Raw genomic sequence first — 27168 nt, 5'->3', positions numbered from 1 at the left:
TTCTTTAACCCAATGGTGCACTTTTGGAACTTAGCCGCAAGTCATTTCTGATTTCTGACGACAATGTACAGAAAATCATGGAAAACATGTTCCTCAATTTCCACAATGCATTTTCAGCAGGTGACTCACCTTTGTGAAATAATATTCAAGGACATTGTCAAAGCGAGGAGGCAGGTGAATCAGAGTGTTATTGTCTACTCAGACCATTGCCATTAGGATTATTTTGCTTGTTTTGCCCCTGTGCTTGTTCTTGCTCTTTCTTGTCACCACAACCTGCTGCGCACATGCCTCATTGAATTTCACAGAAGTCCAGAATCACTAAGTAAAAGCAACTCGTTCGTGAAATTCTCAATCGCCAGAGTGCAAAATCTCGTATCACCATTGTTATTTTGGAATTCTTGAACATTCTGCTGTATTATTTCATAGAATCATAGAAACCCTACAGTACAGAAGGAGGCCATTCGGCCCATCAAGTCTGCACCGACAACAATCCCACCCTATCCCCATAACCCCACATATTTACCCTGCTAATCCCCCTGAAACTAGGGTCAATTTAGCATGGCCAATGCACCTAACCCGCACATCTTTGGACTGTGGCAGGAAACCGGAGCGCCCGGAGGAAACCCTTGCAGACACGGGGAGAATGTGCAAATTCCACACAGACAGTGACCTGAGGCAGAAATCGAATCTAGGTCCCTGGCACTGTGAGGCAGCAGTGCCAACCACTGTGCCACCGTGCCGCCCAAGGTTGACGTAAGCTTGATGTAACCAATTTACTTGGCATTGAAATTCAGCATTGGTGCACGGGATAATGTTGTGGGTCACTTTTAGTAGCACTTTTGACACTGAGACTGAAGGTTGTGGGTTGAAGTCCCACTCTAGAACTTGGACACAAAGTTAAAGCTGACTCTGCAGACAGTGCTGAGGGAGTGGTGGTGCTGTCCTTAAAATTAGATGTTAAACCAAGGCCCCAACTGCTCCCTCAAGTGTACATGAGAGATCCAATGGCATTATTTCAAAGCAAGAAATCTCACAACACCAGGTTAAAGTCCAACAGGTTTATTTGGCAGCACAAGCTTTCGGAGTCTCGCTCCTTCTTCAGGTGAGTGAGGAGTTGTGTTCACAAACAGAGCATATACAGACACAAACTCAATTTACAAGATAATGGTTGGAATGCGAGTCTTTACAGGTAATCAAGTCTTAAAGGTACAGACAATGTGAGTGGAGAGAGGGTTAAGCACAGGTTAAAGAGATGTGTATTGTCTTCAGCCAGGACAGTTAGTGAGATTTACGAAGCCCAGGCAAGTTGTGGGGGTTACAGATAGTTTGACATGAACCCAGGATCCCGGTTGAAGCTGTCCTCATGTGTGTGGAACTTGGCTATCAGTTTCTGCTCAGCGATTCTGCATTGTCGTGTGTCGTGAAGGCCACCTTGGAGAACACTTACCTGAAGATCAGAATGCCCGTGACTGCTGAAGTGTTCCCCGACTGGAAGGGCACACTCCTGCCCGGTGATTGTCGAGTGGTGTTCAGTCATCTGTTGTCGTAGCGTCTGCATGGTCTCCCCAATGTACCATGCCTCGGGACATCCTTTCCTGCAGCGTATCAGGTAGACAACATTGGCCGAGTCGCAAGAGTGTGTACTGTGTACCTGGTGGATGGTGTTCTCACGTGAGATGATGGCATCCGTGTCGATGATCCGGCACGTTTTGCAGAGGTTGTTGTAGCAGGGTTGTGTGGTGTCGTGGTCGCTGTTCTCCTGAAGGCTGGGTAGCTTGCTGCGGACAATGGTCTGTTTGTGCTGCCAGATAAACCTGTTGGACTTTAACCTGGTGTTGTGAGACTTCTTACTGTGTTTATCCCAGTCCAACGCCGGCATCTCCATGTTATTTCAAAGGGCAGAAAGGGAGATATCACTATTATCTCGACCAATAATTTCCTAAATCAACATCACAAAAACAGGTTGTTTGTCACTGCTTGTGGAATCTTGCAATGTGCCAAATTGGCTCTCACATTTTTAAAAATTGCAATGGTGATGACACTTCGAAAGTACTTCTCTGGCTTTGAAGTGCTTTGGACATTCTGAGACCACGAAAGGTGCCACAGAAATGCAAGTCTTTTTTTAAATTCAGTTCTTATTGCGCATTCTCTAAATAACAATGAATCTTTCATTTTGATGCAGTGTGATACTAACATTATATCTTATTGTATTGATGTGAAAGTAATGTAATTTTACACTTGGTACCTTATTTTGAAGGTTTTCTTTTTAATTGTGTCCCTGAACTGAAAAATTAAACACTTGCAGACAACAGGTATTTCAAATTGGCTGCTTAATAATTCCTAAGTTAATACCCCCAAAAAAATCAATGCCCAAATTCTAAGGAGTCCTAAGGTAGGATGCATATCGCTTCTGCACTGGAATTCTACCGTCCCGCCCGCCAAGGAATTGGAGTGGGTGAGGGGCAGACAACGCTTGAGCAAGGCCGTAAAATCCCGCCCCTGATGTCTCAATATATGTTTTATTCCTTTGCAAAACTTCCGCTAGCGTCAAAAGAGTTGCCAGCAATTCAGTCAGACATCTGGGTTTATGATGAAATACCATCTTATATTCACATGGTGCAATTATTGTAGCAAAATGTCAAAATGAGCAGCAGTTCACAGTTTCGGTGTCAAATTTGACTCTGAGATGAGTTTCCAACCTCATTTGTGCCATCACTAAGGCTGTCTATTTCCACCACCTTGACATCGTCCGAACCTGGCTCAGCTTATTCGCTGTCAAAACCATCGTTCATGCCTTTGTTACCTTTAGCTTTGACTGCTTGAAAGCACCACTGGTTGATCTCCTACATTCCAACTTCTGTACACTCCAGGTTGTCCAAATCTCTGCTGTCTGTGCCCTAATTCACAGCTCTGTGTCTGCTGGTTCCTGGTCAAGCAATGCCTTCGCTGTAAAGTTCTCAACCTTGTTTTCCAATCCTTCCATGATCTCCCTCCTATAATTGCCCCACAATGCTCTGAGTTGTCTGCGCTCGCCTAATACTGGTCTCTTGAGCATCGCCAATTTTAATCGCGGCATCGTTGGTGGCCATGCCTTCAGTTGCCTAGGCCCCACACACTGGAATTCCCTTCCTGCACCTTTCAACTTTGGTTTCCTCTTTCAACCTCAAGAGCAGACAAGCTCTTGTAGATGTACCTAGGCATCCTGCATCAACCCAATCAACACAGAATAGTGGCAGCAAAGCATTGTGGACTGCTGCTGTCATTACCTGTGGAACTATCTCCCAAGCAGTGCTGTCAGATGTAACATTGTCTCCTTGTGCAGAATTTTAGTGGCTGAACCAGGACCATGGACTATATGTTAGCCACGGGAAAACTCTGAACTTCCTACAAGCACAAGAGCCAAGAGTGTAATGCAGCGCTCCCTTGACACTGAGTCGTACATTGTTGTCAGTATCACATGTAAACCTCAGCCATGACGTGGAGATGCCGGTGTTGGACTGGGATGGGCACATTAAGAAGCCTCACAACACCAGGTTAAAGTCCAACAGGTTTATTTGGAATCACAAGCTTTCAGAGAGCTGTTCCTTCATCAGGTGAGCGGAGGTTAGTTCACAAACACAGCATATATAGGCAAAAACACAACTGCAAGATAATTACAGATTGGAATATGAAGAATGGTTGGAATGTGAGTCTTTTCAGGTAATCAAGTCTTTACAGATACAAACAGTGTATGTGGAGAGAGGGATAATCACAGGTTAAAGAAGTGTGAATTGTCTCAAGCCAGGACAGTTAGACCATAAGACCAGAAGACATAGAAGCAGAATTAGGCCATTCAGCCCATCGAGTCTGCTCCGCCATTCAATCATGGCTGCTATTTTTCTCATCTCCATTCTCCTGCCTTTTTCCCACAGTGGCACAGTGGTTAGCACTGCTACCTCACAGCTCCAGGGACCAGAGTTCGATTCCCAGCTCGGGTGACTTGGGTGCGGAGTTTGCACGTTCTCCCCTTGTCCACGTGGGTTTCCTCCTGGTGCTCCAGTTTCCTCCCACAGTCCAAAGATGTGCAGATTAGGTGCATTGGCCATGCTAAATTACCCCGTAGTATCCCAAGATCCGTAGATTAGAGGGATAACCGGGGTAAATATGTGGGGTTATGGGGATAGGGCCTCGGTGGGATAGTTGTCAGTGCAGACTCGATGGGCCAAATGACCTCCTTCTGCACTGTAGGGTTTCTATGGGTTTCTATGATAACCCCTGAGCCCCTTATTAATCAAGAACCTATCTATCTCTGTCTTAAATACATCCAATGACCTGGCCTCCACAGCCTCTGTGGCAAAAAGTTCCACAGATTCATCACTCTCTGGCTGAAGAAAATCCCAGCACTGACCCCTGAGGCACACCACTAGTCACCGGCTGCCATCCTGAAAAAGACACCTTTGTCCCCACTCTCTGCCTTCTGCCAGTCAGCCAATCCTCTATCCATGCCAGGATTTTACCTTTAACACCATGGGCTCTTAACTTATTTAACAGTCTCCTATGCCACACCTTGTCAAAGGCCTTTTGGAAATCTAAATAAATCACGTCCACTGGTTCGCCTTTATCTAACTTCCTTGTTACCTCCTCAAAGAACTCTAACAAATTTGTCAGACATGACCTCCCCTTGACGAAGCCGTGCTGATTCAGTCCTATTTTATCATGCACTTTCAAGTACTCCGTGATCTCATCTTTAATAATGGACTCTAAAATCTTGCCAATGACCGAAATCAGGCTAACCAGCCTGTAATTTCCTGTCTGTTGCCTCCCTCCCTTCTTAAACAGCGGCATTACATTAGCTACTTTCCAGCCCTCTGGGACCCTCCCTGCCTCCAGTGATTCCTGAAAGATCACCACTAATGCCTGCACTATTTTCTCAGCTATCTCTTTTAGACCCTGGGGTGTAGTCCATCCGGTCCAGTTGATTTATCCACCTTCAGTTGATAGGATTTTGCAACCCCAGGCAGCATGGTGGGGGTTACAAGTAATGTAATATGAGCCCAAGGTCCCAGTTGTGGCCATCCTCATGCGTGTGGAACTTGGCAATCAGCTTCTGCTGTTGTCGTGTGTCTTGAAGGCCGCCTTGGAGAATGCTTACCCTAAGATCGATGGCTGAATGCCCTTGACTACTGAAGTGCTCCCCGACTGGAAGGGAACACTGCTGCCTGACAACAATACAAATGATTTATAGCCAATGACTAAAAGAAGTTTCAAGATTTAAAGTTTATTTATCAGTGTCACAAGTAGGATTACATTAAAACTTCAATGTAGTTATTGTGAAAATCCCCTAGTCGCCACACTCGGCACCTGTTCAGATACACTGAGTGAGAATTTAACATGACTAATGCATCTCACCAGCATGTCTTTTGGACTGTGGGAGGAAACTGGAGCACTCGGAGAAAACCCACGCAGACACGGCAAGAATGTGCAGACCCTGTATAGACAGTACTTTTCTTTGTTTATTTGGTCTTTGTTCAAATTCTGGAGATTTCAGGCCCTTTTCTATTGAGGACAGAATTTGGGTTGGAGATCAATGAAGATTCTGAAATTGAAGGGAAGTCTTTTCTCTTAGGTTTCTACTCCTTCAGTTCTGCAGTGGCAAATTCCAGCTGAGCTGAGTTTGTGCTCATTCTGACAGTCCTCTCACCAGACTGAGAATAACATGGGGAGACGTCTACAAATTAAAGCTGGACAATTCAGGAGTGAATCAGGAGACATTCTTTGCAGAAGATAGAAAAAGATCTGGAAATCTCTCCCTCAAAAGCCTCAATGGGTAGCCATACTTGAACCATAGAATCCCTACAGTGCAGAAGAGGCCATTTGGCCCATTGAGTCTGCACTGACTCTCTGACAGAGTATCTTACCTTGGCCCTCTCCCCCTCCCTATCCCCGTAACCCCACTCATTTCCCATGGTTAATGGGACACGAAGGGGCAATTTAGCATGGCCAATCCTTCTAACCTGCACAGTGGAGTTGGCTCAAGGCATTGAAAAGCTTCCTTCTATTGCTGTATTCTTACCTGAGGATCCAGCCACATTCACTTTCAATAGGTCTTGAGGTACCTACATCTGCAAGGAGACATAATGAGATATATGTTGAATAATAATCAGTGGCTGTTATGATGGCCAGGAAGGCCACAGGGGATCATCAATAGATCTACCCGTGGGCTTCATGGAGTATGAACTGCCTCATTGAGTGAGCGGAGACTTTCCCAAAGGGAAGCAGCTAGCGGGGGTTTTTAAGCCTGGAACTTTATCTGGACTGGAGTTGTAGGTCCCGGAGCGAGGACCACCTGACTGTAAGCCGTGGGAGTGGCCTTTTCCTTTGGTTCACAATAAAACGGTGATGGGAACCGGCGTGAAGTTGAATTACTGACAGTAACCATTCTGGTTATCTGTCTAGGGCTGCCATTTTCACAGTGACTTTAAATAAATTTGTAATTGCTACCTGTCCTTGGCCAGTGGCTTCCCATCTTGGATGATCACCTGTCACTTTGAGATTTGGACTGTTTGTTGCAATGAGTGAGAACCCCTAACATTTTCTTTGCACTTGTGTGTTATTAATGTATCCAAAGTTTGACTGAAGTTTCAGACCAAGGGTCAGTTCAAGCAGGAAAGTGTTAAAGAATGGAATGGAATCAGGGTGAGGGAGGGGGAGAAATGTGAGGACAGGGAGTGGTGGGAGTAGGGAAAGAGGCAGGAAGCATAGTGGTTTAATTGGACCGGAGTACATCGATGTAATGGGAGGTCTTGTGGCGCAGTGGGTAGCATCCCTGCCTCTGAGCCAGAAGCTCCGGGTTCAAATCCCACGACAGGACTTGATAGCCAAGGAACTTGGAATCTACAGTACAGAAGGAGGCTATTTAGCCCATCGAGCCTGCATCAATAACAATCCCTAGATTCTATACCCGTATCCCTCCGTATTTACCATCCCAATCCCCCTGACACGAAGTGGCAATTTCGCATGGCCAATCAACCTAACTCACACATCTTTGGAGTGTGGGAAGAAACCAAAGCACCCGGAGGAAACCCACGCAGACATGGGAAGAGCATGCAGACAGCGACCCAAGGCTGGAATTGAACCGGGGCCCTTGGCACTGTGAGGCAGCAGTGCTCACCACGGTGTCACCGTGCCACCCGTGAAACTTGTGTTCACAATCTGGCCAAACAACCTCCGAATCCTTCCAACATGTTAATGGCAGGCGGTAAGGTTGGGAGATTCTCGTAGTCAGCCATGTTTTATGTGCAGTGGCAACCCTCAAGGTATAAGCCTCTGATGACAAGCCAGCTATTTGTTCCGGGGAACAAAAACTCACTATGAGAAGAGATGAAAGTCTGTCTTGTGTACCACAAGGTGCGGGAAGTGAAACAACAATATAGATGAACTCATCTATGGGGGTCAGTTGGCTCAGTTGGCTGGATGGCTGGTTCATGATGTGGAGCAATGCCAACAGTGTGGGTTCAATTCTCATAGCGGCTGAAGTTATTCATGAAGGACCTCCTTCTCAACCTTGCCCCTCACCTGAGGTCTGGTGATCCTCAGGTTAAATCAACTCTTCCCCCTCAAAGGGGAGAGCAGCCTATGGTCATCTGGGACTACAGCAACTTTATCTCTTAGATGAACTTAGTCTCCACTTTGACGTGGAGATGCCGTCGTTGGAACGGGGTGGGCAGAGTAAGAAGTCTCACAACACCAGTTTCCATTTTAACAGGCCTCACAGGGACCTGGGTTCGATTCCCAGCTTGGGTGACTGTGCGGAGTTTGCATATTCTCCCCATGTCTGCGTGGGTTTCCTCCGGGTGCTCCGGTTCCCTCCCACAGTCTAAACGACATGCTGGTTAGGTGTGTTGACCCGAATAGGTGCCGGAGTGTGGCAACTAGGGTAATTTCACAGTAACTTCATTGCAGTGTTAATGTCAGCCTTACATGTTACTAATAAATAAACTTTAACTTTAATATGCACTGAGTTCTTATTGCTGTACACAGGCACGTCCACAGTAAGAATTTTGATAATTTTAGACAGGTAATTGCCTTTGGGGGTAAAACAGCACACAGGGATATTTACAGCCTACCCCCTCTTGCCTTTGTTACTAATATAGCACTGTAGGACCAATACCTCAAACACCTATTTTTAAAAACAAAACACAATTTAAGCTTTCATGTGCACATTAGGTGAAACAACAGATGGCATCGACATGCATCAGTTCAACATCAATTCATGACTATAAACCTCTCAGAAATATGTTGATGATCATCTGTCTCACTGAAAATGTTAAAAGATGCTGATGTCTAAAGCGGGAATTCATGTGTCATGAATGGTGATGACACAACTGAATAAGTTGAGTGCGAGATGCAGCACTCCCATTTATCATATTCCAACAGGAGCCTCTTCGATTTTCTAAGGATCTGATTTACATTTTGCAGGTACAGGGCTGAATGATGGGCAGTGGCATTCTGTTCATTTTAATGCAAGAAGGAATCAACTCAGCGTCACGCTGGACAATGATGCTGCCTCGACCGTCCATTCGACTGTACAGATTAATTCAGGAAACAGTTACTATTTCGGAGGTAAGTCATCTATCAATTACGCTCATTAGTCATTTTATTTAATATGTTACTGCTTTATAACGTTGTGAATCAGTGACATCCAACTGAGACCATCTATAAAATTCACTTTTACAAAGGCTCCACTCTTTCCACAGATTATCTTAACCATTTACTTAATAACCTCAGGGAAAGTTCTCAAACGACTCTTCTTAAACCCCAGGACTAATCCAAATCCTATTTTCCATCATTTATGTATTCAATAAGCCAGAAGATATATTTTTCCACGCAGAGGGTGGTTATGGTCTGAAAAGCACCGCCTGAAAGGGTGATTGAATGAGATTTCATAGATGTTTTAAAAGGCAATTGGTCATGTGCTTGAAGAGAACTAATTTACAGGGAGAAAGCTGGGGCATGCGACTAAATTAGATAGCTCTTGCAACGGGCCTGCACCCACACAATGGACAGAGTGGCCCCCTTGTGTGCTGTAAGGTTTGACAAGTCTATGATTCCATTATTCAAATCTAGCTAGTATTTTGCTGTATTGATGCCTCCTTTGCCTCAAAGCTCAAAAATCCTCACATTCCGAAGAATATTGTCGTGATACTGTGCTATTTTGCTATGTGTTATGTTTAAGATGGCCTTGTTTTAAGAGCCTGTGTTTTGTTACAAGAGTCAGTCTGTCTGGTAAACATACAGCAGCTATTAAGAATGCAGGGTAATAATAATTTCAGCTAGGAATGTGTTACCTTGTAGAGTTAATGGATCTTTTGTTTATTTAAGTTGCTCTGGGATTTTAGACAAGGTATGCAGAGTCATGTGAGTTTTTGATTAGGTGTGAGTCGTGTGCTTACTGGGAGGAGCTAAGCTTGCAGGAAAGCCAATTTCAATTTCATTTAAAAATACAAGCAGTTGCTACCTGGGCTGTCTTCTGTCTTCAGAGGTGTTCTGAAAGTTCTAGGACTGTTAAACCAAGCTTCAAGAAAGTAGGCCTGTGTTTTGCTAACTAATTACAAAGAGAGGTTGAAGTCAATAAGGAAAATGTTGCTTGGAATTCATACTGAAAGGTCAGCAGTTGAGAATTGTATCTTGTCATGTTTAAGTATTATTCAAGTGTTAAAGGTTAAGCTAATTCATTTGTTATAGTTAAACAATATTGCTAAATGAAATTTGTTTTGATAAAATTTCCCTAATTTATGCCTTTTGCCCAAGCAACAAAACTGGTGAGCTAGGCTTCCAGCATCCCAGCCACATATATTATTGCAGACAAAGTGGAATAAGGCCCTTAACTAGCCACTACTTGGCCATTTAAGGGCCTTATTAGGTTGAAGAGTGGTTTGGGCTGTCCGATGCCTTACCGATCTACTATGATATGGGGCACACCTCGAGGGTGGGCAGGGAGGTGGCCACCCATTTTATTTGACATGACCTGTTGTAAATAGGCTGCCAGGTGGCTGTAATCGCACCCCCCCCGCCAACTCCCCGCCACCCCACCTCACTGCCACATGGTTTCAGATTCAAAATATCTATTTGGAGAGCACAAAGCATGTGAATGATGTGGGACAACGGAATAAAGCACCAGCAATAAAGAAGGCTTGCCATCTTAAATTCCTGAGAGCAATCCCATATCATGGGAAGTATGAATCCTCCACAGCTTCAGAACATGTAGCCAAAAGGGAAAATGCCGGAAAATCTCAGCAGGTCTGGCAGCATCTGTAAGGAGAGAAAAGAACTGATGTTTCGAGTCCTGATGACCCTTTGTCAAAGCTTTGACAAAGGGTCATCAGGACTCGAAACGTCGACTCCTCTCTCTCCTTACAGATGCTGCCAGACCTGCTGAGATTTTCCAACATTTTCCCTTTTGGTTTCAGATTCCAGCATCCGCAGTCATTTGTTTTTATTCAGAGCTTGTAGTTTCTTCATTGGTGTGCGGAATCTGAAAATAAAACACTTGTAATGTGTGAAATAAAGACAAAGCGATTCCAGCATTGGCGCTCCAAACTGCGTCCTGGATGGTTACGCAGTGAGGATCCTGATTATCCGTGGCGGGAAACAAATGCATTGCTCCAGTTGTGATTGGTTCTAGGAAAGTACACATAGTGATTTTCATTATGCAACTGGTTATTCAGCAACTTTATAATGTATGCTCTTTATTGTTCTTTCACTTCTTCCATTAAACGTCTTAGTGACAGACCTTAATAGAAATTGTCAAAACAATATAATGGAGTATCATTATCTCTTACTTATATTGGACCCATGACAATAAAGGAACCTACAGAAGATAGTTTCTTGATTGTTTTTGTTGCCAACCACAAATGTAAATAATTACTCATTCCCTGGTCTTTGATGTACGACTGCTGTCACACACAGAGCTTTGTCTTTACTCATGATATTCTTAACTAATTTTTATGCATGTGTTGTGTTCCTAAGGCTGCCCTGGAACTGTCAGAAATGCTGGATGTTCAAATCCCTACGGTGCTTTTCATGGCTGCATGCGACTCATCTTCATAGACAATCAGCCAGCAGATCTCATTCTGGTACAGCAAGGCTTACGGGGAAACTTCAGCGATCTTCAGATAGACTTGTGTGGTATCGTGGACAGGTAAACATTCCTCGCATTTCATACTGAGTAGATAGCTGTGCTTTGTTATGGTTCAAAACAGTTAAGCGAATAGAAGGGGGGCACAGTGGTTAGCATTGCTGTTTCACAATGCCAGGGACCTGGGTTCAATTTCAACCCAGGGTGACTGCGTGGAATTTGTACGTTCTCCCCATGGGTTTCCTCTGGGTGCTCCCACAGTCCAAAAATGAGCGGGTTAGGTTGATTGGCCATGGTAAAATTGCCTCTTTGTGTCAGAGGGACGAGCAGGGTAAATAGATGGGGTTATGGGAATAGGGCATGAGTGGGATTGTGGTCGGTGCAGATTCGATGGGCCGAATGGCTTCCTTCTGCACTGTAGGGATTCCATTGTAATCTAATCTAAGTAATCCAAAATAGCACCACACTGAAGCACCAGCTCAAAGTCAAAGACCAATTGTAGAGCTTGATCATTAACAACCAATAATGCATTGTGTGGATACTTTCTGGATCAAGGTTGCTTTGTTTCACTTGCTTGTCCTTTGGAAAGGGTGGCTACAGGTTTTTACCATTTTTGTGAGCATTAGGAAACAGGCTGCTGGATCTGTTAGAGAACAGCAAAGCATTAATGGAGGTAGGCCTGTGTGCCTGTTGCCTATAGATCCAGCTAATTGCTAAATGTAGAAAAGGCAGAGCAAAATTTAAATTTGCCACACGCTTTCTACCTTCATTCACTTTGACAAAGGCATTTGCTGGTGTGCCTCTAATGAAAGGTAGACCAATTGAGGGGTATGACTATGTGCTCAAGGCTGGGCTGCATTTTCTGTGTCCTACTCAAGTGTTTCTTTGGTGGTGAGGGGCAGGTATCCACCCCATCACCTTCCCACCCAACCCAAGTTCAATCTCGTTATACAGGGAGTGGGTGGGTGCTGAAATTGGCATATTTGAAATAGGTAATTAAGGGTGAATTAGGCTTGTTACCAAACCAATTGATCCTGACAATATGCTGCCCACTTCATTAAGCAGTTGGCATGGGCAGTTGGACAGAAGTGAGCATCCTGATTTTAAGGAGATAAATTCTTCAAAGGGTAGAAGGAAGGGGGGAGTTCCATCTTCAGGGGCTGCCCTTTGCTGATTGGGAGGTACCCTCCTAAGATAGAACCCTCCCTTTTTTTCCTCCCCACATTCAGCCTTAACCAACCATCCCCACATCTCCACCTCCTTTCCTAACCTACTCAAACCCTCCTTGGCCAAGACCCCAGACTCGCCTGTTTCTGGGGATGTATTGCTCCTTTTTTTTGTTCCTTGTTGCAGTCCCGCTTAAATGTTTTTGGTGCCAGGACAGACAGAGCTGCTGGCCAGTCCAATTGGTTGTCAGTTCTTGATGGCAGAGCTTCCTCTCCAGTGAGGAGCGGAAATCCCACCCCTTCCTTGTTTTAGAACATAGAACATTACAGCGCAGAACAGGCCCTTCGGCCCACGATGTTGCACCGACCAGTTAAGAAAAAAAAAAACTGTGACCCTCCAACCTAAACCAATTTCTTTTCGTCCATGAACCTATCTACGGATCTCTTAAACGCCCCCAAACTAGGCGCATTTACAACTGATGCTGGCAGGGCATTCCAATCCCTCACCACCCTCTGGGTAAAGAACCTACCCCTGACATCGGTTCTATAACTACCCCCCCTCAATTTAAAGCCATGCCCCCTCGTGCTGGATTTCTCCATCAGAGGAAAAAGGCTATCACTATCCACCCTATCTAAACCTCTAATCATCTTATATGTTTCAATAAGATCCCCTCTTAGCCGCCGCCTTTCCAGCGAAAACAATCCCAAATCCCTCAGCCTCTCCTCATAGGATCTCCCCTCCATACCAGGCAACATCCTGGTAAACCTCCTCTGCACCCTCTCCAAAGCCTCCACATCCTTCCTGTAATGTGGGGACCAGAACTGCACACAGTACTCCAAGTGCGGCCGCACCAGAGTTGTGTACAGTTGCAACATAACGCTACGACTCCTAAATTCAATCCCCCTACCAATAAACGCCAAGACACCATATGCCTTCTTAACAACCTTATCTACTTGATTCCCAACTTTCAGGGATCTATGCACACATACACCTAGATCCCTCTGCTCCTCCACACTATTCAAAGTCCTCCCGTTAGCCCTATACTCAACACATCTGTTATTCCTACCAAAGTGAATTACCTCACACTTCTCCGCATTAAACTCCATCCGCCACCTCTCGGCCCAACTTTGCAACCTGTCTAAGTCTTCCTGCAAACTAAGTGCTGTTTGTCTGCAGCGCAGCATGGTTGTGGGGCAAGCGATCATAGAACCGTCCGCTCTTCCTGTAATATGCAGTCCGCTGACTCTGAATTCCACAGTCAAGTGCAAATATAGACCAATATTGATCAGTATATGATACGTTTTGGAAGAAATGCATCCAACTATTTTCCCCTTCTGCTTCCATCCTGTATTCAGTTGGGTACAATGAAAACTTTAGAGGATTGGACTCTGAGGTTCAAATAAGGAACTACTTGATGCTCTGAAACACAGGGTGGGATTTTCCCGCCTTGCTTACCTCAATACCTGAAAATCCCGTCCAAGGTCAATGGACCTTTCCATGGTCTGGCCCTCGCCCTCTCCGATTCCCATGGCGGACGAGATGGTGTGCATGAGTGTATATTTGTGCCCATGTTTGCCTTGATCTCTCTTCTTGATGGCACAACCAACTATCAGCTATGAAGAGAGACTGGATAGGTTGGGTTTATTTCCCTTGGAGCAGAGGAGGCTGAGGGGGTTTCTGATAGAGATATACAAAATTATGAGAGGCATGGATAGGGTAGATTTTAAGAATATTTTCCCCATGGCAGAGGTATCTAAGACGTTTAACGTGAGGAGTAAGTGGTTTAATATGAATCTGAGGAAAAAAAATTCACCCAGAGGGTGGCAGAAATATGGAACACACTGCCTGAGAGGATGGTGGAGGCAGATACTCTCACAGCTTTTAAGAAGCACCTGGACGAGCACTTAAATCGCCAAGGCATAGTAGGCTATGGTCCAAGTGCTGGTAAATGGGATTAGTACAGATTGGTATTTGATGGTCGGCATAGACATGGTGGGCCGAAGGGCCTGTTTCTGTGCTGCCTGACTCTGTGATGCACTTATCTTGCAAGGCAAACAAGAGTTTCTACAGATTATCCAGTTAGAATCTCTAACTGGATAATCTGTAGAGACTCTTGTTTGCCTTGCTTCCACTAGCATGGAACACTGTCCATGTTATCTTCGGTAACACTGGCGTGTACTCAGTCAGTGTCAGCTCATGATTGTTCAACTACTAGGTGTCAGGTAGGCTCAGTTGGCAGCGCTCTCACCTGTAAATCAGACTTTTCAAACCCTACTTCAGGACCTGAGAATAAAAATCAATGCTGGCACTCCAGTGCAGTACTGAGAGAGTGCTGCATTGTTGAAGGTGCAGTCTTTTGAATAAGATGTGAAACTGAAGCCATGTCCTTCCCCATAAGTGGACATGAAAAAATTCCATGTCATTACTTTGAAGAACATTGGAGTCATCACTGGTGTCCAGCTCGATATTTCAACACCGCTAAAACAGATTATCTACTCATTGCTTTGTGCAGATTAACTTGTGTTTCATACATTACAACAGTGACTACATTTGAAAAGTATTTCATTGACCGGCAAACACTTTGTGACATTGTGAAAGGTACTTTCTTTTTCTTTCTGTTAACTTGCTGTACTTCTCAATGCAATGATTGAGTAAGGGCTGGTGGCTTTTGCATAGTATTAAATGAATGGGTAATTGAAAGAAATAATTCATTTTCACATAGCAGTTCATTATATCCTCAAGATGTCCCAAAACATGGCAGAACCAATGAATTACATTTGACGTGCAGTCGCTGTGCTGGTGCAGGTGACTGCAGCAATCCACCTGCGAGGTATCACAATGGTTAACAGGAGTGGAGCTGCTGCACAGACTGTTTTGAATTTGGCAGCCACTCCCTTAGCTAACCTGAGTATCTCAAATTTATGGAGAATGACCCACGTTGCAGCATACCTACACATGAAATAGAGAGATGATAGTTGCTTTTCCTTGTGAATTGGGCTATACACTCGTGTGTTGCATATGTATTTCTTCAAGAGCCGCATAAACAGTAGACGAGGGGTAATTTTGTTCAAATCATTAGTATATCAATTCAACGTAAAGTAAATGGACAGAACTTTAGTAATGATCAGATGTGCTTAGTTCGACCTATAGATATTGGTTGGAAATTTGCCTAAAAGTGACTAGGTGTCATTTTGGGTGAGAAAACAGTGCGATTGCTCACGCCAATCAAATTGCAATTTTCCCACACTTGGCCCTTTTTTGGGAGAGGGCCGAGTTTTGCACTGGTTCTTGAGGCGGGGGGGGGGGGGGGGGGGGTGGTGTGGCTAAACAGCGGCACAGTGGTGGGTGGCACTGTGGCACAGTAGTTTGCACTGCCTCACAAAGCCAGGGACCCGCGTTTGATTCCCGGCTTGGCTCACTGCCTGTGCGGAGTCTGCACATTCTCCGTGTGTCTGCGCGGGTTTCCTCTGGGTGTTCCAGTTTCCTCCCACAGCCCAAAAAATGTGCTGGTTTGGTGAATTGGTCATGCTAAATTCTCCCTCAGTGTACCCGAATGGGTGCCGGAGTGTGGCAACTAGGGGATTTTCACAGTAGCTTCATTGCAGTGTTAATGTAAGCCTACTTGTGACTAATAAATAAACTTTAAATAAGTAAACATAAACACATCGGCAAACCTGCCTTCACAGAGATTGGGCATTGTTTTTAAAGGGTGTCCCAATCTCAAAGTGATTGGACATCTGGGATCCCCTCCATCATTGGAGGCATGTTTCCAATGGGTCCCCCTTCAAGACCCCCTGCATGCACCCCCTTTCATCCCCCCCTTCATGAACTCCTACAGCTCCCCCCCACTTTTGTATAACAACTTTTGAGAAAAGAATTCTTCATTCACTCCACAACCAACATAAAGCTAACTTGGTCTACGGTTGCCTGGATTTTGTTGCCTTTTTTTACAAAGATAAAAACCAGATTAATTATCTGCCAGTCATCTGGCACTTTATTAGGTATGATATAGTGTCTCTCTTGCAGGTGATGCATATCTATGAGCCATTTTCATCCTGTCTAACACAGGAGGATCTCAATGGCCAGAGTTGAGTGACAGTGTCAGCTCATTGTCAATGAGCAGTCAACAGTGGGGCTGTAATAACTGGCAACAATCTCCGTGACACTTGAGGTGAAGCTAAACAGTTTGATAAGTGAGATCATTAACACATTGCCCACTGATTACCATCACAGCTGAGACCAAGTAAGCGAATGTGTGCTGAACCAATGTTTATCTGATGTAAATCTCAAGGCTTAGAGTGAGTAGTGTTCTGTTTGTTTAAGTATCAATTTTATTTCTTGAAGAATCACTGGGGTTGTTTTACACCACTGCCTCAACAATTGCTGGAAGATCCCCTTCTAAAAGAACGGTGAACATTCCATTTTCCAAAGCATTTATAGAATAGAAGATTATCAGCCCAAAGTCAACTTTCCCATAATAGTAACGAATATTCTGACTGGAGGAACTCAGATTTGTTCTTCTTGGGTCTATTTGTATCACAAAGTGTTGCAGCTCAGAAGCTAATATGTGTGAAAATAGTCAAGTGGCTTTTCTTTTGTAGAGAAAGGGACTCATGGTGCCCATGACAAATGAGAAGGGCTTGTTTGGGACTTGATGGAGACACTGTTTACATTTACTTGCATTTCTGGAGAGTGTTTTGAGTTCACTCCACAGAGGAAAGGAGATGAGAGCGTACTCATAGGGGTTAAGGGTTACCGCTGAATTGATTGCTGGTCATTCTGCTCAGCTCTCTGGTGAGTGCAACTCCAATCCACATTACTACCCTTGATTTGGCGTCTAATTAATCAGCAGTAGCCTGAGGCAATCCAGGAATAAAAGTGGGGGGAAAAAGAACAGTAAATCTGGGGCACTGAAACAGGGCTTTTTCAAAGGAGTCACTGCTGCATTGTTTGAACAAACGCGAGTGAATGCAATCGTTCAAATTCACCTACTCTTTACAATAAAAATGCAAGGAGTTTTTCAGCTGTAAAAGCGTGATTTTGTCTTTGCTCTGAAGTTTTGTAAGCAAGGTTGCAACAGTTTTGTTCTGGTATCAGCATCCTAATAATTGTCCATTTATGGAGCCATGTGAAAAGCAATTCTGGAAGGCACTGCGTAAATCTCCCTGATCTGTCAGCACACACACATAGGTAGAATCATTGAATCATAGAATCCCTACAGTGCACAAGGAGGCCACTCGGCCCATCGAGTCTGCACCAACCACAATCCCACTTAGTCCTTAATCCCGCAACCCTACATAGTTACCCTGATAATCTCCTGACACTAGGGTCAGTTTAGCATGGCCAATCAACCTAACCCGCACACCTTTGGACTTACCTCTACATAAATAAAGTAACATAATTACCTCTTACAAAGCTGGACATCCGACATGGAGAGATGTGGCCTAGTGATAATGTCACTGGATGAACATTCCAAAGGCCTAGGCGAATGGGGACATAGAATCAAATATCCCAGCATGGCAGTTGGTTGGATTTAAATTCAATTAATAAATTCTGCAATTGTAAAACTAATCTCCATAATGGCTACCATAACAACAGCTACCATCAACTGCTGTGAAAAAATAAATCTGGTTCACTTAGGGAAGGAAGTCTGCCCTTCTTGTCTGGCTCCAGACCCACAGCAGTGTGGACTCTTAACTGCGCTCTGAAATGTCCCAGCTAGCTACTCAGCTCAAGGGCAATGAGGGATGATGAACAGCAGCCCACATCCTCTGAAAGAATAAATAAAACCCAGCGGCAGCATGGTGGCACAATGGTTAGCACTGCTGCCTCACAGTGCCAGGGGCCCAGGCTTGATTCCCAGCTTGGGGTCTGCCTTATACAGTCTCAGCTGTACATCCCTGCTCTTGTATTAAATAAACTTTAACTTTAACATATCCATCTCTCTTAAAAATTACCTGCTTCCAGTGTAGCTACAATGTAGCTCGAAGCATTGATGCCCCTTTTCCATTTCCCCACACTACATGGCCCAATCTTTAGCCATGATTTGCTGGCAGGTTTGAACAGCTTATCAACTCAACTGTCATGAGGCTAGATGTCTAATTATTAAGGGCACCTCGGGCAAGGAATGTCCTTCATACCTAAATTTCTCGGCCAAAGGCTGACTGAGGGTATATGGCAATGGGTGGACTGCGAGTTGCCAGCACAGCATGACATTCCTCAAGACAAGAGATCCAACACTGAACAAAAGAATTTAGAGAAGAGTCTACAGTTGGGTTTCACTGAGTCTTTACTCATCAATACAGCTTTATTCAGTCTATAACATCCAGTAGAAGCACTGAGAAATAACTTATTCGATGTAGACAAGTCAGCGTCAAGTGGAAGTCTTTTTACAAGTTTAAGAGATACCTGGGGCAGAGGATTAAAATACTATTCCTTCACCTCGGACTATCTGCTCCTTCTGTGACGTGTGCAAATTGTGTGAGGTTCACTCACTTCCGTTGTGGCCCATTCGAAGGAACGTAAGTTGATGAAGCAGATTATCCATTGCCATCACCAATCACTGAGAGATGGACAGGGGTAGTTGGAGTGGCAAATATATATATGTTGGCTCAGAAAAGCTGATTAAAGTTCTGATGCTAATTGCTTCATTCATCACCCATGTAATTCATTTAGTTTAACAAGAATAGCATCTAATCTTGTAATTTGAATGTTGTCCAACTCATATTCTGGAGAAATCAAATTAGTTACTAATATTGCTTCACCGCTCCCTACTATTTAACTGAATAGGCTTGGATGATGCACAGAATCTGTCAGAGAAAGGACGAGTACAAGAAACAAGATGAATGAGTTCCTGAAAAATATTCTGTTACATACACATAAAACCATCAGCAAACACAGCTATCATTTCACATCAAAGCTCATCACAGAGTCCCAATGTGCCAAGAGATTATTTAATGCTGATAAATATGTGAATAACTTCCGAACTTGAATATTTTAATTGTTTCATAGCTCAGCTAGTCGAATATATTAATTCCCGTCTCATGTACAAAAACAACAATTTGCATTTATGTAACACCTTTAATGTTGTAAAGGACCTTAGTGATGATGGATTGTCCCCTAACTTTAATGAATGAGTGCTCAACAAAATAAAATGGTTCACAGTTTAGCTTGATATTGCCTCATGTGTGACGTTAGGCCGAGTCTTGATTTGCAGAACCAATTGCAAATTCTGCATATGGAGTCAGTGTTGGATGGATGGATGGATGGATGGATGGATGGATGGATGGATGGATGGATGGATGGATGGATGGAGGCATTGCATTGCACTGCACTCACTTGTCCTGGAGGGAGTTGACACTGTTCTCCTCAAATATCCAAACTGCTTGATGATAGAGACATGCCCATTTGGGTCTGCCCAAGGTCGTTCCATCCCATATATTGGGATCCAGCTTGCAAGCTCTGAGCATTGCCTGTCATATTTATATTAATTCATATGTAAGTCTGGGATGATGTATGGTGTGGGTTCCCGGGTTCAGATAGCTGTAGAGCATTGCATTTGGTATACAGGAATCCTCCATGCGAGCCACATGGCTTACCCAGTGAAGCTGAGCTCTGATCAGCATACTCTGGATACCAGGTACATAGCACTCAAAGAACCTCAGTTTAGGGGATTCTATCCTGCCTGGTGTTGCCAATAGTTCTCAGACGGTGACAGAAAGCTTCAAATTGTTTTTCATGATACCAGTAGTGTGTCCTGACTTTGCATCGAGAAAGAAGTGATGTAAGAACCACTGCCTGGTAGACCTTGATCTTTATTTTGAGACAAAACTCTTTCCAAAGTCTTGGGTGAATCTGCTAAACACTGACCTGACTTTTGCCAGATGATGGCTAATTTTGTCACCCAGCGTATGTTACTGGAGAGGATACCCACAGGAAAGCAAAGCTGTACTGAACAGAGGGATGTATTATTGATAGTGGCTGTGGGTTCCTGGAGGACATGCTAGGGCAAGTTGGTACCAGAGATCTCCATCTTCTTCACCCTTATTGTCTGGTCAATTCTGAGGCTGGGACAAAGTGATCAACAAGCATCTGAGTGTATGTGTATGAGAGTGTAGCCTTCCATGAACAAGAGTTTACTCGGCAGCTGTTCATTAACCTTCCTGCTTGGGTCACTGTCTGTGTGAAGTTTTCACATTCTCCTCATGTCTGCGTGGCCTCTTTCTGCACTGTAGGGTTTCTTTGTTTTTTGTTTCTTTGAATGTGTATCCCTGTGGTAAGATACTGGGAAGGACAGAGTTTTGTGGAATTTTATGGATTAATGCCACAAATGGTGAAAGAGCAACTGACAAAATTTGTGAGACCTACCTTTGTTGCTTTCACTATTTAAAACACAGTTTCTACTGATTAAAATTTGCTAAGCTGATTGTTAGTGTAAACGCTCTATGAAATAAAATCACGACCATTGGGTTTTTCCATTGGAGTGATTTGGGAAGTTCAGTTCTTTAATGTTTCTGTTCTCCACAGAGATCGTAACACCATCATGACTCAATCTATAAAGGACATTGCTCACAGTCCCCTTAACAATGAATCCCATATAAATTAAACCCTTGGTAGTATCATTGTTTTGGCAGATTTTTTGTTGGTCTCCCATCCAGTATAATGGAGGTTCAAGAGTTATGATGTTAACTAGCAGTTATAATTCAGCAATTGGTTGTCAAAAATTAATCAATATCTTCTTCAATCAGCTGAAAGTAGTTAGTGAAGGTAACACTATTGATAATGCAATTGAACAGTTTCATTCTGCAAGTTATTACTTACTGCCAGGCTGAGAATCCACCACCCAGTAATGCCTCATCTCTCTCCAACTATTTCATTATCTTTCCCTCTCACTCGTTCACATTGACTTTTATGGTAAATATTGTTGCAGTAAATATTTTCTGGGGTAGGCAGCACAGTGGCACAGTGGTTAGCACTGCTGTCTCACAGTGCCAATGACCCGGGTTTGATTCTGGTCTTGGGTAACTGTCTGTATGGAGTTTGCACATTCCCTCCGTGTCTGTGTGGGTTTCCTCCGGGTGCTCCAGTTTCCCCCCACAGTCCAAAGATGTGCAGGTTTGGTGGACTAGCCAAAGCAAATTGCCCCTTAGTATCCCAAGATGTGTAGGTTAGGGGGATTAGCTGGATAAATATGTGGGGTTACATGGATAGGATCTGGGTGGGATGCTCTGGCACTGGAGGGGGTGCAGAGGAGATTCACTAGGTTGATTCCAGAGTTGAGAGGGTTGGCTTATCAGGTGAGACTGAGTAGACTGGGGCCAGACTCATTGGAATTCAGAAGAATGAGGGGAGATCTTATAGAAACATATAAGATTATGAAGGGAATAGATAAGATAGAAGCAAGGAAATTATTTCCACTGGCGGGTGAAACTAGTACTAGGGGGCATAGCCTCAAAATAGGGGGAAGCAAATTTAGGACTGAGTTGAGGAGGAACTTCTTCACACAAAGGGTTGTGAATCTGTGGAATTCCCTGCCCATTGAAGCAGTTGAGGCTACCTCATTGAATGTTTTTAAGGCAAGTATAGATAAATTTTTGAACAGTAAAGGAATTAAGGGTTATGGTGAGCGGGCGGGTAAGTGGAGCTGAGTCCACGAAAAGATCAGCCATGATCTTATTGAAAGGCGGAGCAGGCTCAAGGGGCCAAATGGCCTACTCCTGCTCCTAGTTCTTATGTTCGTTTGTTCTCTGTCTGAGAGTTGGTGTAGACTTGATCGGCTGAATGACGTTCTTCTGTACTGTAGGGGTTTTATGATTCTATGATTGGGAGAGGTCCACAATTTTTTTTCGAAACGGTACCAGAGAATTATTTTTGTCCGCATGAGAGTGCAGATGGGACTCAGGCATAGAACGTTTTTGCCTACAATTGGATTCTTTTTCGACTGAACCACAGACACAGACAGCTTCTAGTACAACAAACCAATTTCCCTCCTGTCTTCAAAATGAAATGCCTGTGACTGAAACAACAGAGTGCCAGCACAATAAAGGCAGCAGCACTCTCCCCATGGCTCGTACTGTAGTAATGATCCAAGTCTGTCATGCTATAAAGCTTCTCTGTCAATCTATCTATCCTCATAATGATCTGCAGGCTTGAGGAAGACAGAATCACCAAGTTAGTTTGTTGCTTGCATGGAATTCTTAAGTTTCTGCTTGAATCCTTTTCATTTAACCATAATGGCAATGTAGCAGGAAGTCAGATGGAGAAGAAGTTGGTCTAATTGTGATGGTATTGTCAAGACATCCTGGACTTCTTTAAAGTTTAATGGGGTAATTAGCATCCATCCGAACAGGCAGGCAGTGTCTCATCCAAAGGTTGGCACAGCAGACAATTCACCCCTCCATCAATGCTGCACTAAAGTATCAACCAAGATTGGACGCTTCAGCTACTGCAATAGTGTATTATATCACAAGTTAGATGAGAATGCCATCAACTAAACCAAGGTGACACTTGAACAGAATGAAAATTGTGTAATCAATGTGGGACGAGAGTAGAGAAATTGCCCATTGAGCAATAACGATGATTTGCATTTACATAGCTCCTTTCACAAAGTAAAAACATCCCAGAGGATTTCACAGCCATGCACTCAGTCAAAAAAATTGATATTGAGCCAAAGGTGGAGACATTAATTGGGCTAGAAGTTTACTATCAAAGTAATAGTGAGACTGTTACCATTGTTATGAGTAAATGTGGGTTAGGTTGATTGGCCATGATAAATTGCCCTTAGTGTCAGGGGGATTAGCAGGTTACGGGGATAGGGCCTGGGTGGGATTGTTGTTGGTGCAGGCTCGATAGGCCAAATGGCCTCCTTCTGCACTGTAGGGATTTGATGATTCTATGAAATGTTATAGGAAATTCAGATGAGTATCAAATTCTCAGGCAGATGGCAATACCTAAAGGTTGCTGTCCATGTGATGCCATTTTGTAGTTAATTTTGCAAAAATGGCATTTTGTTGTCTTCCTCACTATCGAACTACATTGAATGGTGTGAAGTTTTTGCATTTGTGCAGTAGATATGGACGAAACTTGCCCCACAAGTTATGTCTTAACATTGCACATGTAAGTACCCTTTTAACAACATAATTGTTAATTATTCCCAAATCAACCTTTCTGTTACCAAATATTACAAATTCCAGGTATGAATTGTTGTTGGAGATGTTTCTTATTTTTCCCTTCTGTTTCGTTTTTCCCTCTCAACCCCGTCATCTTTCCGTCTCTTCACTTCTCTTTCAGTCCTGATTTGTCATTGAACACACCCATTTAAATTCATCCTCCTGCCTCAGTCCTTGTGTTACTTCTTTCTTAATCCTTGAATCTCATTGTACAGGGAGATACTGAATTACTGGCCCTGTTCCTTACGGGACTGGAGGTTATCACATAAATAGGGAGTAGCAAGGCCATGGTGGGATTTGCAAACACGATTAGAACTTTCAAATTGAGACATTGCTTAACTGGAGGGCCAAGTTAGGTCATCGATTATGAGGATGATGGTTCTAAACAGAAAGCTGTATTTTCTAGAGTTAAAACGGAATTATTTTCCCATGTAAAAATGTTTATTTTTTCCAAATACAAATCCAAAAATGTGAAGAGTACCAGCAATAGGACCATCCTTCCAAATCCAATATATTTGCATGCAAACTTAAAATACCTACAATTCAGAAGGAGGCCATTTGGCCCATCAAGTCTGCACCAACCACAATCCCATCCCAAGCCCTATTCCCACAACCCCACATATTTACCCTGCTAATCGCCTGACACGAAGGGGCAATTTAGCATGGCCAATCAACCTAACCCGCACATCTTTGGACTGTGGGAGGAAACCGGAGCACTTGGAGGAAACCCACACAGACATGGGGAGAATGTGCAAACTCCACACAGACAGTGACCTGAGACTGGAATTGAACCTGGGTCCTTGGCGCTGTGAGGCAGCAGTGCCAACCACTGTGCCACCATGCCGCCACTTAGAGGGTGGAATTCTTTCATCAGGGGACTAAGTCCTGTGGCAGGGGCAGGAATTCCCACTGTGGAATCCGGCAGAAAATCTCGCCAAATCTTCAGACCCCCAATCTCATTAATTATGCAACAAGGCATTTTGCACTGTATTCCATGGTAGGGCAGGCCTGATGGTGCATGGTACATGATCCTATCCGGGTACCAAATTGAAAAGGTGCCCAACACCACTGATCCATTATTGAAGTGAGGAGATGGACCCACTGAGAAAGAAGATGTTTCTCTAGGAACATTCTGAGGCTGGGAGATGGATCTCCTCCAAGATGCTGAATCTGGAAGGTCCACCTGTAGATGCTTCCTCCACCCACTGCAGAGCCATTCCCGAGTCCAGCATTGCAGGCACATCCCATCCTGTCTGAGAAAAACAGTGCTGGAGAAATTAATGGGGCTGAAAGCTGATAAATCCCCAGGGCCTGATAATCTACATCCCAAGGTACTAAAGGAGGAGGCCATGAAAATACTGGATGTGTTGGTTGTCACCTTCCAAAATTCTGCAGATTCCAGAACAGTCCCAGCAATTGGAGGGTGGCAAATGTAACTCCGCTATTAGTACCCCTGCTATCTAAAAAAGGAGTGAGGGAGTAAACAGGTAACTATAGACCAGTTAGCCTAACATCAGTTGTCGGGAAAATGCTAGAGTCTATTTTGAAGGATGTGATAACAGGACGCTTATCAATGGAATCAACATGGATTTATGGAAAGCAAATCAATTTGAAAAATCTACTAAAGCTTTTTGAGCACCTAACTGGGAGAATGGATAAGGGTGAACAGTGGATGTGGTGTATTTGTTTCAGAAAACTTTTAATAAAGTCCTACATAAGAGGTTAGTGTGTGAAATGAAAGTGTATGGAAATGTGGTAATATATTGGCATTGATTGAGAATTAGTTGGCAGACCAGTAAACAAAGAGTAGGAATAAATAGGTCTTTTTCGAATGGCAGGCAGTGACTACTAAGTTCCTGCCGGGACCAGTGCTTGGGCTCAGCTATTCACAATGTACATCAGTGATTTGGATGAGGGAATCAAAAGTGATATTTCCAAGTTTGCTGACGACACAAAACTTGGTGGGAATATGAGTGGTGAGGAGGATGTTAAGAAGCTTCAATGTGATGTTGGCAGGTTGAGTGAGTGGGCAAATACTTGACAGATGCAGTATACTGTGGATAAATGTGATGGTATTCACGTTGGTTGGGGAAACATAATTTAAGTGGTGATGGGTTGGTAAATGTTGATGTGCAAAGGGACTGTGCATCCTATTACGCCAGTTACTGAAAGCAAACATGCAAGTGCAACAGGAAATTAGGAAAGCAAATGGTATGCTGGCCTTCATTGCAAGAGGACTTGAGTACAGGATCAAGAATGTCCTTCTGAAGCTGTACAAGACTTTGGTGAGACCACACCTGGAGTACTGTGTGCAGTTTTGGCTTCCTTATCTAAGAAAGGATTTATTTGCCATAGAGGGAGTGCAGCAAAGCTTCACCAGACTGATTCCTGAGATGGCAGGTTTATCATGTGAGGAGAGATTGGGTCAACTGGACCTGTATTCACTGGAGTTTAGAAGAATGAGGGAAGATCTAATTGAAACACATCAAATTCTGACAGAGCTGAACAGACGAGATGCAGGGATGTGGTTTCCTCTGGCTGGAGGGGAGGGTCTAGAAAAAGGGGTCACGATCGGCCATTTAGGAGAAATTTCTTCACCCGAAGAGTGGTGAACGTATCACAGAAGGCTATGGATGCCAGGTCACTGAATATATTTAAGAAGGAAACAGAGACAGACTTCTGGACTCCAAAGGTGTTAAGGGGTACAGGGAGATACTGAAGTCTGGTATTGGGATAGAGGATCAACCATGATCATACTGAATAACAGAGCTGGCTCAAAGCACCGAATGGCCTACTCCTGCTCATATTTTCCATTATGAACCATCGAATGGCTGTCACATATTTTATTTAACTGAAACAGGTGCAATGTGTGTACATGCTTTTTTCCGTCAGCAATATTAGGTTCTGTACTAGTGAATGATTATTTTTATAAATGGAAACACTGCAAACGTCTGGTTCCTAATTTGTGATTAGTTGGTGGTACCAGGGATATTAGAGTAATCTGCAAAGACCATGGGCTGGAAATGGCAGGCACTGGCATAATGTTGGTCTGAATTGAATGGCTGTAGCTGTGGGCCCATTGATCAGCAGGAGAGCTGGTGGTAGTCCTACCATTGCCATTTCCCAGCGTCTTGATGGCATTATTTCTCAATCTGACACTTACCAGCCTGACTCTGAGGTACCCGGATCCTAGAATGAGATACCACAGGCCAGAGGGATTGGCCAACCAGCACTGTCACTGGTGCCTAGTGGTGTTCAGGAGTAGCCATTGTGGCCCGAGAGTGAGGTAAAGGAAAGGCCTTTCTGGGGCCAGTTAGGCAGACCCCAGCCACAGGTGGAGTGGAAACAGGGGATGTGGTGTTCTCCCTGTGAGTGGGGGCAGGTGGCCTTGCCACTAGCGGGGCCCTCTGTTGCCACATATAGTACCGATGAGGAGGGGGGCTCACTCCCTCAGCCTACAGCAAGACCCATGTGGTGTGGTTTCCCCTCGGTGAATTGTGAAGTGATGTGATGTGGTCCGGCCCTTCCCTGGCCTATTTTAGACCTCAGTTGTCCCAGCGGGGCCTCCTCTAATGTTTTGCTCCCAGAATTAACTGGCGAAAATTGGGAAGGCCGTCTCACTCCTTCCTCCTTGATTAAGCATCTCCCACCAGCTCCTGGACTGCAGAATGTAAGATAGTAACTTCTGCTGAAAGCTGGATGCATATAGACATTCGC

The 27168-nt window shown here is 44.1% G+C and overlaps 1 protein-coding gene across 1 annotated transcript in view; it reads left to right on the top strand.

Moving 5' to 3' along the window:
• LOC144504124 (contactin-associated protein-like 5) overlaps positions 1-27168 on the top strand; it is a 664070-nt gene that overhangs the window by 251338 nt on the left and 385564 nt on the right. Inside the window, exons 9-10 of the mRNA XM_078229300.1 lie at positions 8458-8601; positions 11008-11179. Coding sequence (XP_078085426.1) covers positions 8458-8601; positions 11008-11179 — 316 coding nt within the window. The remainder of the gene's footprint in view (positions 1-8457; positions 8602-11007; positions 11180-27168) is intronic.

This window comes from Mustelus asterias, chromosome 14 (genome assembly GCF_964213995.1).
Source record: "Mustelus asterias chromosome 14, sMusAst1.hap1.1, whole genome shotgun sequence".
Classification (NCBI taxonomy): Eukaryota; Metazoa; Chordata; class Chondrichthyes; order Carcharhiniformes; family Triakidae; genus Mustelus; species Mustelus asterias.
This window is presented reverse-complemented; position numbering and strand designations above follow the sequence as displayed.